The sequence below is a fragment of the Gadus macrocephalus genome, chromosome 15 (assembly GCF_031168955.1).
Source record: "Gadus macrocephalus chromosome 15, ASM3116895v1".
Lineage (NCBI taxonomy): Eukaryota > Metazoa > Chordata > Actinopteri > Gadiformes > Gadidae > Gadus > Gadus macrocephalus.
The window spans coordinates 5390431-5405094 of NC_082396.1; the positions used below are offsets into that span (position 1 = coordinate 5390431).

Here is a 14664-nt window from a genome sequence, read left to right on the forward strand (position 1 = left end):
GTGTGTGCATGTGTGTGTGTGTGTGTGTGTGTGTGTGTGTGTGTGTGTGTGTGTGTGTGTGTGTGTGTGTGTGTGTGTGTGTGTATGTGTGTGTGTGCATGTGCATGTATGTGTGTGTGTGTGTGTGTGTGTGTGTGTGTGTGTGTGTGTGTGTGTGTGCATGTGCATGTGTGCGAGTGTGTGTGCGTGCGTACGGGTGTGTGTGGAGCGGGGTGTTATGGACGGGTAATCCAATATGCTGAGAGCGGCAGCAGACAGAGACTATGGACAGCGGGGGGGGGGGGGGGGGGCAGCATTATGTGCTGATGGTCCGGCGGCCGGCCTGGTGTTTCCACACACCAAGGTGCTTTAATGAGGAGCGCCGGGACTTTGACCGGGCTCTGCTGCTGACCCAGTGGATTCAGGGGACACGGTGCCCCCTGGGAAACAGCTGCAGCACACACACACACACACACACACACACACACACACACACACACACACACACGCACACACGCACGCACGCACGCACGCACGCACACACACACACACATGCACACACACACACACATGCACACACACACGCATACGCACACACACACACGCCGATTACACACACACACACACACGCAAGCACATACACACACACATGCCTCTCACATAACTATTCCCAGCTTTTCCAGAGGACAGGACAATATCGCAAATCCAGTGTCAAGCTCAGGAAGTGAAACCCATATTCAGACACCCAACACAGACACTCTATTGTCCTGGAGTCCCTTTTCATGTATCAGGCTCAGCAGAAAAAAACCGGACGTCACACTATCTAGGGGCCCGTTTGAAAAGCACCAGCGCATAGTGAGAGCTGGGCGAGGCTTTATGGAGCAGGGCTGCCTGCGCAACTGTTTAAACTGTTTAAACGGTAAAATGTTCTTATGATTGTTTTCATTTCTTATTAAACGATCATCCCTTTACTGCCGAAACGGCTCCTCATCACTGTTGGACATTTTCTTCGAGTCCAGTGCACAAAGTCAAACTTATTTGAACTTTTAGCACAGTCAAAAAACACCGGAAGAATGAGTGCGAACAGCCTTAGCATTGTCTGAGACAAAAGAGGGTTGGCTTGGCGATGATACTAATGCTCTACACAGTGTTGGCCTCTCAGGATGGCATTGAGACCCGATTGACATCAACCTACCTTTCCCGTAGAAGAACTTGTGGTAGTAGTACGCCCCCAGGTCGATGTGCTCGATGATGTAGCGCTTGACCTTCTCCCTGTGGATGGGCTGGTTCTCCCGGGGCACCTCCAGCACCGACACCCCGGCGTTGGTGCAGTGGGAGCTGAGGGACGACTCGAAGGAGCAGCTCTCGCCCCCGCCGGTGTAGTTGGTGCTGTTCGCCCTGGACAGAGAGATCCTCCTCTCGCCCTCGCCGCCGATCTCGTTGCGAAAGTGCGTGCAACTCAGCACCAGGTAGTTGCTCTTCCCGTCGCCGTCGTCCGTGTCCAGGTTCTCCTTCGGGTTCAAGTCCTCCCGGCTGCCCAGGGGAGACTCGAACATGCCCGCGTTCCCACCGCTACATCCCGGTTCGGGGCCCGCCGCTCCGACCATGGGGACTCCGGACCCTCCCCCACCGCCGCCGCCCCCTCCCCCTCCCTGGCCGCACCCCCCCCCGGCCGAGGCAGCCGACGCCCCGGTCGTGGTGTTCTTCCTCTGGCTGAGGGTGGCCCTGTTGGCCACGGCCTCGCTGATGTTGAAGAGCACGCTCTGGACGTCGTAGTGCGAGAAGCACTTCTGGAAGCTGAGCGGCCGCCGGTCGTCCTCCATGGACAGCCGCTGGGCGTCGCTCTCGCTCTTGATCGTCCGCAGCTTCCGGAACAGCGAGGTCTCCGAGGTCTCCGACTTCATCCGCCGCATGAAGGACTTCTCCCGCTCCCGGCTGTACAGCAGCGAGCTGTCGATGTAGTCGTAGCCCGAGATCTGCACGATCTCGCCGCGGGCGATCTGGGCCGCCGTCTGGAGGCTGGGGGAGAAGGCGGTGTCGTAGCGCAGCAGCTCGGGGAAGCCCAGCGGGGGGGCTGCGCCGCGGTGGTCCGCGGGGTCCGCCCGGTAGCCCCGCAGCATGCTGAAGAAGCCGTCGGCGGTGAGGCCCTGCCGGTCGATGGAGGACGTGCTGCCGTACTCGCGGTGCAGCGAGGCGCCCGTGTTGGGGTTGACGGCGTTCTGGTCCATGATGTCCTCCGAGTCGATGTCGCTGATGGTCACGTCGCTGTTGCTGCGCTGGCGGATCGGGTGCAGCCCCCGCAGCGGGGAGTGGCTGAGGAGCTCGCTCAGAGTGTACTTGCCGTCGGCGTAGTCCGGGTCCAGGATGATGGGCTCGCCCTCCTCCAGGATCTCACCGATTTGGTCCTGCTGGCCGTTGGCGAAGGCCGGGATCACGCTCTGGTAGTTGGGGGAAGGCCTCCCGTCCCAGCCCTCCTTCTTCGGGGGCCACTCCGTCGCTCGGGCCCTCACGCCCATCTTAGGCATGGCGGGGTTCCCGTTGGACTTGCCGAGCCCGTCGGACTTCCCCTGTGCGCCGGAGGACCCCGGGGCCATGCCCCCGTTCAGGGCCTTGAGCTTCCTGCTGAACAGCTCCTCAGACTGCATGGCTCGGCCGTAGTCTTCTGGGCTTCCCACAAATCCCACAAGGTTGGATATGTCGTCGGACACGGGGCTAAAATAACTCATATCCCGCCGGCAACGGACCCTCAGTGCAGCAGACACTTGGGGGCCGTCTTCATTACATGATGCGCGGCGCCTCAGACACACAAAGGGGAGGGGCCTCTTCCCAGGGTCTCTGAAGCGACCGTCATCTTAGCTCAGAGAAGGCTGCTGTACTGACGAGGTCGCGGGCAGCATTAAGGACGCCGAGGGCCACGGCAGGAGGACTCACAGTGAAGTGTGGCTCACGGCTAATTCAGGAGGACAACGGGGGATGCTGGAGCTGCAAAACAAACAAGATAGGGAACGACGTTAGGATACTGTAACAAGCAAGCCTTATAAAATAGACCATGTAGGCAGAGGTGGAAGCCTTGACATTATATATGCGTTCCCTCGACGGGATCGCAATAAGTTCAGCGGCAAAATTGATCCATTACGGGCATCGGTTTTTCATTCCCTGTCCTTTAGGAGAATATCAAAAGGTTATGGGAGGATATTGTGGAAATACCAAAAGGTCATTCAAGCGCGCATTGGCTAAATAGGGCTTGGGTTGGTGTATGCCTATGGATACGGCCATGGAGTGTTGGAGCATGTAATGTTATGGGTTTATAATGATAGTGTTGGATGTATTTGTGGGTGCTGCCAACCAGAGTGGAGCAGATGGTGACGGAGCAAGTTGCAGCAATGAGAGGCAGATGTTCAGCTCAACTGTTTAGATGTAGCAAGAAGCTAATCCAACTGCTTATAGTATTGTCTCGCCTCACACGCTATACAGAAGGAATATGTTTAGGGCGTATTATCAATTTAGGAGGCAGCATGTTTATTGTTGTGCACTCAACCGACGACAGCCAATGCCGAAAGCAATCGAGGTGCTAAAAGACTAATAACTATGTCCCCTTCCCAAGCTGAACGGTATCTTGTTTCCTCATGCGAGTCACTTTGTACGACTACAGTATATTTATGAGAAGAGAGCTTTTACAAGGAGTCATTCCACCACAGTGAGCGGTGGAATGACTCTTACAGCCTCTGACTTCCTATGACAGAGGCCTTCACAATCAACCCCTACACCCTTTGAGACACTGGGCTGTGGACTGAGAAAGAGGGGGACATCCTTGGTGGTCCTTGAGGAGCGTCTTCTTACTCTCTCGGGTAACTCGCAGTGTTTGATGCAAGCAGCTAATTCACATTGTTTCCATTTTTGCCAATAATCTGTGTTCCTTTAGATGAGCCATCTGCAAAGGTGGGCCATGAAGAGGTGACTGTGGTCAACTGTGTTAAACTAATTAAGAGAAATGATGGAATCTGAAGGCAAAATAACCACGAACACCTTTTGTGCCGCCAAATTATGGAAATTATGAGATAGCATCTTTACTCCTCTTGATTTACAGTACAGTGAACTCCCAGAAAGAGTGTCACATTACACCTGAACACAACGGAAAACCAAACGAGGCCGGAAGCTAGGATTGGGTTTCTGTACAAACGTTTACCTGCTCTGAGGTTGATGACATGATAACCTCAACATTTATCCCTACAACCAAATGTTAATCGTAACATGTGATCCCCATTTGATATACTCAATGAATTCCATACATCCTACAGCAAACCTACACTCAGCCTCTTCTATAAAGAGCTTGAGGGCATGTTTACGGGATGCTCTGATAAGATACAACATGACCTTGCTGGCGAACAGATCTGCTCCCCCATTGCCACGGCTGCGTGGCAGTTCTCGGCGCGGTGGACTCGGGACCTTTCTATATTGACCTAAATTGCTTTTTCTTGTTCCTAGGAGGGTGGCCGTCTGCCTCGTCTCTCCCGGGGAGGCAATCTGCAGATAACCTCGCGGGCGATCAAGGCGAGCAGTCACGTCACAGAAAAACAAGCACACGGAGCTGCTTCCATTTTGTTTTGATTTGCCTACCGTTGGGGATGGTGTCCCTGGGTTTAATGCTCTGTGTTTTAGGTCTTTAATAACAGAGGGAGCCAAGGGGGCCGGCCACCCATGTTTGCGCGGGTGGCTATGACATGACTCAACACTAGTTTTGAGACAACTGGGGGTCATGTTTACATTTCTATGTCGTATACTGCGGAGAGAGGAAACAGAATGGGATGAGAATGTGGGCCAGATCAAGATTAGCGACGTACCAGACTACACAAAACACACACATGGGGGTTGATGTGAAATATCCAAATAGCTGAAATATAACCACTGCGCTTGGGCTAAACACTGACCTAAATCGGTGGAAATAAACCAATAAATGCATTGATCTCAAATGTGTCCACTCTGCTGTATTACTCTTGTCGCTCCTCCCTGGACTAAGCTAAAGTATTTAAGAGAAACAAGGGTCTAGTTATGAAGATGTGTTCCTCTCTCACTGAGCTGCTTGTCTGAAGTGACAGGATCATTTGCACAAGGCTCTGATGAGTCAGGAGGAATAATTTGATGTCACATGAATACATAATGCGGCGATGACAATTGCTCTTGGCAAATCTGTTTTCCAGTTAAGGCTGGCGAACCGTGAACACAATGTGATGTTAAACGAGACACACGGGTTTACTGTACCTACATGGGGAACAATATAAAAGGTGGCTGTTGATGGTTGAAATACATATTGTGTGTATATACATTATGTGCACATCCTTTCGCTTTTCAAGCTGCTCTGCATCTTGGAAACGTTTGACTTTGAAAGCATCACTCCTACTCAACATTACTAAGAACATTTGAAACTAGGAACCCAACCTTTGAATCTATATTTAATTTCCCACAGCACTAAAACTGTCTTCAAAAGAAAAGTAATAGGTCTCCCAGTGGCACATCCGTGAAGTGGGACCATGGCATTTCACTAATAGATAGCATAGTGTCAGGCTACGGAGGAATCCTGTGTTTTCTCATCTAGAAATAGAAAAGACCTCAAAACACATCATCGAAAAAGGTCACCTGAAAAGATAACTTCAACCACTGTGGCACCTTATGGGCAAAGCTCTTCCAGAGAACACTAAAACAACTGTTTGACAGAGCGCTTATACCAGGGCAGATCACAGACTAAAGATTCATTTTGATTGGTCGGCGTAAAGCATCTTATATCGTATAAAGCTTGCTTAACCTATATCAATTATGTCTGAGTTCACCGCTCAAGATCTCCATTTCACATTTACAGATTAAAAAGCGGAAATGTATCCATGGATTAGAGTTGCAATGTATACGATTGTGCAAAGCCTGAGACATTCAGAATAATAAGAACTCAATAACAGTGTTCTCTCCATTCTGGCTGTGCAACGAAAACTAGCATAGCTTGGCTGGCTAGGGGGGAGAAGGTGGGAGGGGTTTAGGAGTGGAGACGGTAAGACGAGACATGCACCCTGCAGGACGTTCTAGTAAACAAAGAGAGAGGTGCGGGCTGGTAGACATTTGTTATTTGTAGTACACATCAGTTACAGGATGCGATTTCATTGATAAAATTATTGAAACCAAAACCAACAGATCTGTCATCCCAGCATCGACGACAGATATGTCCAGTACATTTTAAGCTACCAACTAGGCTAAATATTACGAAGCTCGTCTTTAGGTTATTTCCTCCCCAGTAGCCTGCATATTGCCGTCCTGTCCCCCAGTCCAACCCCCCAGCCTTACCACCGAGCCTTCCCGCTCCGATAGTCCTGGCAGAAACTACCAAAAGATAACACGACCGGCAGTTAGACCTGAGTGTGTGTGTCTGTGTGTGTGTGTGTGTGTGTGTGTGTGTGTGTGTGTGTGTGTGTGTGTGTGCGTTCCTTCCTCGGCTGTGGAGGGTCACCAAGGGGTGAGGTCCGTCCTTATTGCACACCAGGACCGGACGACTAGACACGGCACTCCCCTGTAGACACCCAACCCCCCCTCCCACATCTAATCGTCCTCTCCTGGCCTGCTCCCCCCCGTGACAGTGATTAATGGCACCAGTTGGACCCCGTCACTCTCGCTGGTTACCTCCCCAGCAGCAGAGCGCACCCCGGGCTACCCAGTCAGCACAATCCCCTCTGCCCCCTGCCTGATCAGGAGGGAGCTGGGGGTGGGCTGCTCGTCCCCCCCCCCCCCCCCCCCCCTCCCCCCCTCCCTCGGTGGATCATGTTGTTCAGGCTGGGGGGGGGGGGGGGGGGGGGGGGGGGAGACACAGCAGATGGAGTGTAGGCGGTCGGTTTTGCTAACAGCCCTTTATTACTGGAGTAATGTGTGGCCATTATGGCTGTTTAAGATGCCAGGCCTCAGAAACGCAGGGACGGGGGGGGACGGGGGGGGGGAGGGTGGGGGGGCGGAGGAAGCAGCAAGGAGAGGGTGGGGTAAAGGCGGAGGCCTAATTACGGAGAGGGGAACGGATCGTCCATCTATCTCCCCTGTGTCACAGTGCGCAGCTTTCATCTCAGCTTGAGCGGAGTGTGTGTGTGTGTATGTGTGTGTGTGGGCAGAGGGGAGGGGGGGGGGGAGGGGGGGGTCACTTAGAGGGTGTGCCAGGTTTTGAAATCATAATTCTCAGATGCAGTGACTTTATTAACAAACTCTGATAGACGTTAAGACGCTTCAGTCCTCGGTGCCAAGATCGGTATTTTTGCGGAGAGGCCGATCGTCTCCGAGAGCAGAGATTCTCAGCTGGGTCAGAGATGTTGGACCGAATGTACTGCTGGGAGAGTCTGACTGTCACTCTGTTGGCGCTAAGTGGGTGGAACTTCCAGACAAATCTGCAGATTTGCGGCGAAGCCCTTTTCAAGCTGAACAAAGTGTTATCGTGGGGGACATGAGGCGTTGTGGGTTTCTAAAGAGGGAACGGAAGCCAGAGCAAGCACTCTGCAGTGCAATTGAGCCGAATATGGTTTAATCTGTCTCTGATTAATTTTAGATAAAGATTCACAAGCAGAAGAAGGATTGTGCATCATACTAGTATTAGTAAGAATATAAATTCTTAGATTAATAATCATTCTCTGGCCCTTCGCCCCTTCAGTTGTGAGTCCCACACATGGGGGTACCCTATTACCTAGCGACCAGGCAATACTTAACATTGAGGGCAAACAGAGACGTCTAATTAGGGCCAATTATCTTTAATAAAGCCGGAGCAAATTGATCTGTATTAGAGGTTCTGGGCCTGGACTTATTGAACTGCAGGGGCCGGGGGCCAGCAGGTCTTTGTAGGTGGCGTTGGATCCGACAGGCCAGAACCTCTCTAGAGGGTAAGAGTGGTTCACAGCCCACTCAGACCCCCCTCCAGCGACGGGTCGAATGAAAGGCCAGACCAGAGGTCAGAGAGGGGGGGGGGGGGGGGGGTCATTAGGATAATTTCCAGGCTCATGGATTCCATCATCGTGTAATTTCTAACACATGTGATCGGCTGTTGATCGGGTTTACCGGCCGCAGCAAATAAACATACAAATCTTTTAAATAATTTGTAGCTTGCTTAGCCTCACCTGGATAGACAGAAAAAGGATCTCTTTGTGGTAACCCGGTCGGTTTTGAACGGGGTGGTAGACAGTGTTATGCTCATTCGCACAAAGATGGAGGAAATGAGTCAAGTGGAAGTGAAACAAGCCGGAAGGCACATTATACATCCATCACTGCACCCCATTTGATTCCTCAATTATATATGAACACAAAGAGAAAGGAAACAACAACACCACGTCACATCCTGAACAACTCAAAATTAACCTTGATTTGAATTTCCGTTGGAGAATTTCATTTCGGCAAAACTTTGAGGCTTTTGAGTGGTGACTACGGGGGCAGGAACACTGAATCCTGTCCTCCCTTCAGAGCGCAGCTGTTCTACCTTGAGGTGGGAATGGGAGAGTGTGTGTGTTTGTGTTTGTGTGTGTGTGTGTGTGTGTGTGTGTGTGTGTGTGTGTGTGTGTGTGTGTGTGTGTGTGTGTGTTTGAGAGGGAGGGAGAGAGACAGAGAGGGAGAGGAGAGAGGGAGGGAGACAGAAAAAGAGAAAGAGAGAGAGAGGGAGAGATGCAGAGAGGGAGAAAGGGAGAGAGTGAGGGAGAGTGAGAGAGAGAGAGAGGGAGAGACAGAGCAGGGGAGAGACAGAAAGGGTCGAGATAGGGAGAGATACAGAGAGAGATGTAGAGAGTGAGCGATGGTTTCGAGCAGATAGTAGATAGTAAATTCCTTACACTTGTGGTGGGAGCAGGAGGGGAGGGATGGTTAAGGACTGCAACCAGCCCGGCTCCTCCGATCTAACGAAACACACTCCTGTGTGTGGTGTGTGTGTGTGTGTGTGTGTGTGTCCCCGCTCTCCCTGCATCTACCTTGAGGGGAGGAATGGGAGGCTAAGGAGAGGCCTGAAGACAGTGGGAGTGGGCAGAGGGAAAAACAGCTTTGGGATTCTGCCAAAACTTTCCACAGAAAGACTTTTTGTGCAACCGAGCCACCCTGGAAATTAATTGGAGACTCCCGTCCATGAGGTCATTATCCGGGCCTGGGAACCCCGGCATGGAGCCGACCCCAGGACACCCGTATTCCCAGGAAGGGCACTTGAGAAAGGGGTGTGCGTGTGTGCATAAGTGCAAGTGTGTGTGTGTGTGTGTGTGTGTGTGTGTAAGCAAGTGCACAACCGCCCCTTCAACGCCTGTTAAGGTACGAAGCAGCAGAGCAATTAGGCCAACAAATCCCCCCCCCCCCCCCCCCCCGTCTACACCTTTCTCTCCTGCAGCAGCCATTCAATCCGACCCCACAACGGGTCTAGGCTCCGCCGCCGCCGCCGCCGCTGCCAGCTGCTACTCAAGATTACCCCTGCTCCGACATCCATCAGCCCTGGCTTTAATTGCCCCAGCCCGAGCTCTCTCTCTTCTGGATGCTCCGTAGCCGCTCTGATGGGGGGAGAGGAAGGCGTTCTTTCAGACCTCCACCCAAACACACCGGGGCACCGCCAGCCCGGCCTGCAGGGAGCGATGGGGAGATCTGTAATGGGCGGTGAGAATGGAAGGTCACGCCCTCGGTGGAGGCGGGAACACAGAGCCTGGAAATGACACGGAGGGAGATTGGTGTGTGTGTGTGAGTGTGTGTGGGTGTGTGTTTTTGTGTGTGGGTGGGTGGGATGGATGATGAGATGGAAGGAGGGAGGGATGGATAGAGATGGATAGATACCGTGATGGAAAGTAGATTGGATCATTGACTCTCTCTCTCTTTCCCTCTCTCCCTCTCTCTCTCTCTCTCTCTCTCTCTCTCTCTCTCTCTCTCTCTCTCTCTCTCTCTCTCCCATATCACTCTCTTTCTCTCTCTCTCTCTCTCTCTCTCTCTCTCTCTCTCATATCTCTCTCTCTCTCTCTCTCTCTCTCTCTCTCTCGCTCTCTCTCCCATATCTCTCTCTCTCCCATATCACTCTCTTTCTCTCTCTCCCTCTCGCTCTCTCTCTCTCTCTCTCCCTCTCTCTCTCTCTCTCTCTCTCTCTCTCACTCAACGGAAGGACTGACTGGCGATGGGAAACAAAGCAGCCAAGCAGACAAAGAGACACGGAAACACTGAAAAGGTTGACGTGTGACTCCATGCATGAACGTTTGTCTTGTCAGCAGAGATGATGACGGAAGGGAGAAGGAGACAGTAACCCTAGGTGGGGGAGGCAGAGAGAAAGAGAGAGAGAGAGCGAGAGAGAGAGAGAGAGAGAGAGAGAGAGAGAGAGAGAGAGAGAGAGAAGAGACAGAGAGAGAGAGAGGGAGACGAGAGAGACTGAGAGAGAGACGGAGGGACAAGAGAGGGAGAGAGAGAGAGACAGACAAGAGAAAGACAGAGAGCGGGTGTCGGAGAGAGAGAGAGGGTATGGGAGCAAGCCAGGGCAGATCCTAGAGGAGGCCGAGGTGATTAGCGAGGCATTGTTTACATCTCAATCGCACTCAGGCCTCTTAGCGAAGACCAAAGACAACAAGGCGATGCTGGATGGGAAAAGGAGGTCAGGAACCCAGAGTGAATGAGTGCGCCAGAGCTGCCTCGCCTTTTTCCCGGCCTTGGGGGTGAGTACACTCTGAGACTGCACTAATGTCAGCCACAAGCCTCAGGTACACCAGAGAGAGAGAGAGAGAGAGGAGAGAGAGAGAGAGAGGAGAGGAGAGAGAGAGAGAGAGAGAGAGAGAGACAAGAGAGAGAGAGAGCTGAGAGAGAGAGAGAGAGAGAGAGAGAGAGAGAGAGAGAGAGAGAGACAAGAGAGACAAGAGAGACAAGAGAGAGAGCGAGAGAGAGAGAGAGAGAGAGAGAGAGAGAGAGAGAGAGAGAGAGAGAGAGAGAGAGAGAGAGAGAGAGATTGAGAGGGTAGTGGAGAGCAGAGAAGCTTTCAAATTAAAAGTTCCTCTTTTGCACCTAAATGAGAATTGCAAATCAGTGCATGGTAACTGTAAGCTGTGTCGTGTACACAGGGAAAGTATCATCAAAAGAGTGTGAAATGTTAGGCATCAAAGTTTTAGTTCGGATTGGTGGAGGTCTAAAAAGGATTTGAAAAGCGTTTTCTCGGTTCAAATCCCGCAATTAAATCACGGAGCTAAGGTCAGAGCCGGCTGTCAGCGGTTGTGCTCCACCCGTAATACTAAATAAAAGATAGCCATTGGGCCGGTCATGGCTTCTTGGTTCTTGCTGACATGCAGTTATTCTTAGTGGCTTGTCTTATCATTAACTAGCATTCGCAAGGACGGGCTGCCAACACAGATAATCCTGTTTTCCTAGGGCCTTTATAAAGATGTCGTCTGAGTCCATTGCACCCGATTGAAATGGTCGAACAAGCCGCAACGTGCGGATCAGGAATAACTAGGGCACAGAGGTCATCTGTGGTCGAGCTCTCTTCTATTCTTACTTTGTTCCATCAAATTTAAGCTTTTCCCCGAAAAAAAAAGCCCAGACATTAAATGTTATGTTCTTTTGTTATGTGATCTGTTCAGACAAGTGAGCCTGGCGGTGGTTTGAAGAAACACAGATTTGTTTCCTATGGACTCCTATAGCCTTACACTGCTGTAGGGAAGTTTGACGATGCTTTAACAATTCTTCAGCAGACAATGTAGTGTATCTAAGGGTACTCGTGAATCATAGAGCTGTAATGTTTATTTCAAGACCTTATTCCAGGATATGATACTTTACCCGTCACAAAATGACACTGGATTACGTATTATATGATCACAGAACTGTAAAAGCGAACGATATGTCAATATTAACATAACCACCTAACGAAAGCCCACATGTTGGCATTTTAACGACATTGTAGTGTATGGTTACCTCTGATAGAAGCTTGGTAGTGAGGTGAACTAAGGGCAAGTGAACGTTACACTTTGCTATTAAAGGCCCATATAGGCGTCTTACGATAATAGCAAGATGCTGTGAAAGTTATTTGCTTTCAGAAATTATCTCAAAAACCACCACTGAATCCTGCACCACAATACAACTCACAACAATACCAAAAGACCAAACAACACGCCATGAGCCATTTACAACCAAACAAGATTGCACAACACAACACAACACAACACAACACACATCGTGCTGAACGCAGCCCATCGAACGCCCGTAAGCACGGACAGGGGCGAAGCGATCGGGTTGGCATCTGGTTTGTTTTGAACTCGAAGCATATGTGGATATTTTCCACCCTGCTCGTGTTGGAGCACCATATAAAGTAAAGAGCTCTCCTTCCTCTGCCTCCAGCCCCGTGGTGTGGCTGGGTGCATGGGGAAGGCCTCCAGCTCCTTAAAGCAGAGAAGCATGCTCCTGCTGGTGGCCCCTGCCAGCTGGCCCCGGGCCCAGCTCCTGCCAGGCGGCGCGATGCCATTGTCCTCTAAGTGTTTCAGGGTGATTTTAGAATGAAAATAGACAAACAGTACCCAGGGCTGACGGCCTTCCCCTTCTGCGCTCTGTTCCCTCTCACACACACACACACAGGCACACACACACACACACATGGCAACACTGAGCGATCGCTGGCGTCATTCATGAAAACGTATTCAACACCATCAAACGGCCCCAAGACGACAAGAAGGAGAAACTGTCCAGGTGATTCAACCGTTCGGCTCGTGTGCGCTGCGTCGTCTTGCGTCACGAAACAAATCTCCCCGCGTGTTACGACACTCATCCGACGAGCGACCCGTTTTCAATAAATACGAATATTCATAAATATACACAAAACCAACGTTAATGTGACGGCGCGGTGTCGACACCCACGACAACAACGCCGATCCTCCATGCATAGCAAAGCGATGCTTTTGTGTGTTCCCGACAGAAGGAGATCATGTTTGTTTCTGGCCGGTCCCGCGGAGCCCCACTGACAGACTGAGCCGTGCCGTGGCCCTCCTCCAAGCGGGACCATCTGGCCCCCGGACCGGGCCGGGCCAGGCCGTCCCCTCTCCCCTCCTCTTGGGTGGAGGAGGTGGTGGTGGGGGGACGGCGGGAGGCAGCGGGGGGGTGGATGGTGGACGGGAGACGGCAGCAGCAGCAGCAGCAGTAGCAGAAGAGGCATAGGACGGGCCCTGGGTTGATGTGGCCCAGCAGGCCTCCAAGAGTAAACATCACCCATTACCATCAGCCTACACCCCCCCACACCACCCCCCCCGCACCCACCGCACCCCCCCCCCCCCCCCACCCCGCTCCCAGCCAAACACTTCCATTTCCAGCAGCCTCCAGCTTAGCATGCTACCCTGCTGCATCACTGACAGCCTGTCAGCGCCACACACACTCTAAGGGAAGGAGAGAGAGAGAGAGAGAGAGAGAGAGAGAGAGAGAGAGAGAGAGAGAGAGAGAGAGAGAGAGAGAGAGAGAGAGAGAGAGAGAGCAGCAGATAGTGAGCAAGAGGGAGTGTTAAGTAGGAAGAGAGGGTGAGAGAGACTGAGAGAGCAAGAGATAGAGAGTAAAGTAGCAAGGGTGTGAGAAAGAGGGCGAGAAAGACCGTAAAGTACAGAGCGGGAGCTAGCGAGACAGAGAGAGATAGAGAGGGAGAGAGATAAGGGTGCCTGTGAGGAGACTCCTGCCTCTCCTCTCTAATAGCCAAGTGTTCTAGGAGAAAGTGTTGATGCGTCCTGCTTGTTGAGTTACTCAGAGGTCAGTCAGAGTCCACATCGCCACATTAGCACTACAGGGACAGCGAGAAAGGGAAATGGAAACGGACGCACACACACAAACACACACATACACACACACACACACACACACACACACACACACACACACACACACACACACACACACACACACACACACACACACACACACACACACACACACAGACACACACACACACACACACACACAGAAACACTGGAGCGAAAGCCTGCCATTTGTAATAGCTACAGAACATCCTGCTACATCCAGAACCCTCCCTCCTCCTCTCCCTTCTTGCACGTTCTATCCGTGCTTATGTTCTTATTTCACGGGCTGTTTGCATGCACTTCCTTTGTTTTGCGTAACATGGTAGAGTAACATGGTAGAGTAACATGGTAGAGTAACATGGTAGAGTAACATGGTAGAGTAACATGGTAGAGTAACATGGTAGAGTAACATGGCCAAACATGGACTGCGGTCCCATTCACAGGAGCGGCACGGCGAAGGAGAAGAAGAGGAAGAGGAAGAGGAAGAAGAAGAAGAAGAAGAAGTTAGCAAAGGGAAGAAAGAGTTAGAGTAGAGAGGCACACATAAAACGCATAGTTTACCTTTGAAACGCGAAGGAACGCAGAAACCTTCAGTCGCTGCCAGAGACCAACACACACACTCACACACACACACACACACACACACACACACACACACACACACACACACACACACACACACACACACACACACACACACCCCAACACAGTGGTACAAACAACACACACCCCAACACACACACGCAGGCCGACACACTCCCCAACACATACACACACACACACAAATAAAGACCCCCACTCAAGCACACACAAACAAACACACAGAATACCCCCAATAAAGACCCCCCCACACACACACACAAACACACACACACACCCCAATAAAGACCCCCCCACAAAGACGTACAAAGAAACACAAAGA

At 51.6% G+C, this 14664-nt stretch overlaps 1 protein-coding gene across 3 annotated transcripts in view; it reads right to left on the reverse strand.

The window, feature by feature from the left end:
* Positions 1-14664, reverse strand: part of LOC132473433 (signal-induced proliferation-associated 1-like protein 2) — a 77929-nt gene that overhangs the window by 48252 nt on the left and 15013 nt on the right. For all 3 annotated transcript variants that reach the window (XM_060073564.1, XM_060073565.1, XM_060073567.1), the window contains exon 2: positions 1175-2961. In XM_060073564.1, coding sequence (XP_059929547.1) covers positions 1175-2705 — 1531 coding nt within the window. In that variant the 5' untranslated portion in view covers positions 2706-2961. The remainder of the gene's footprint in view (positions 1-1174; positions 2962-14664) is intronic.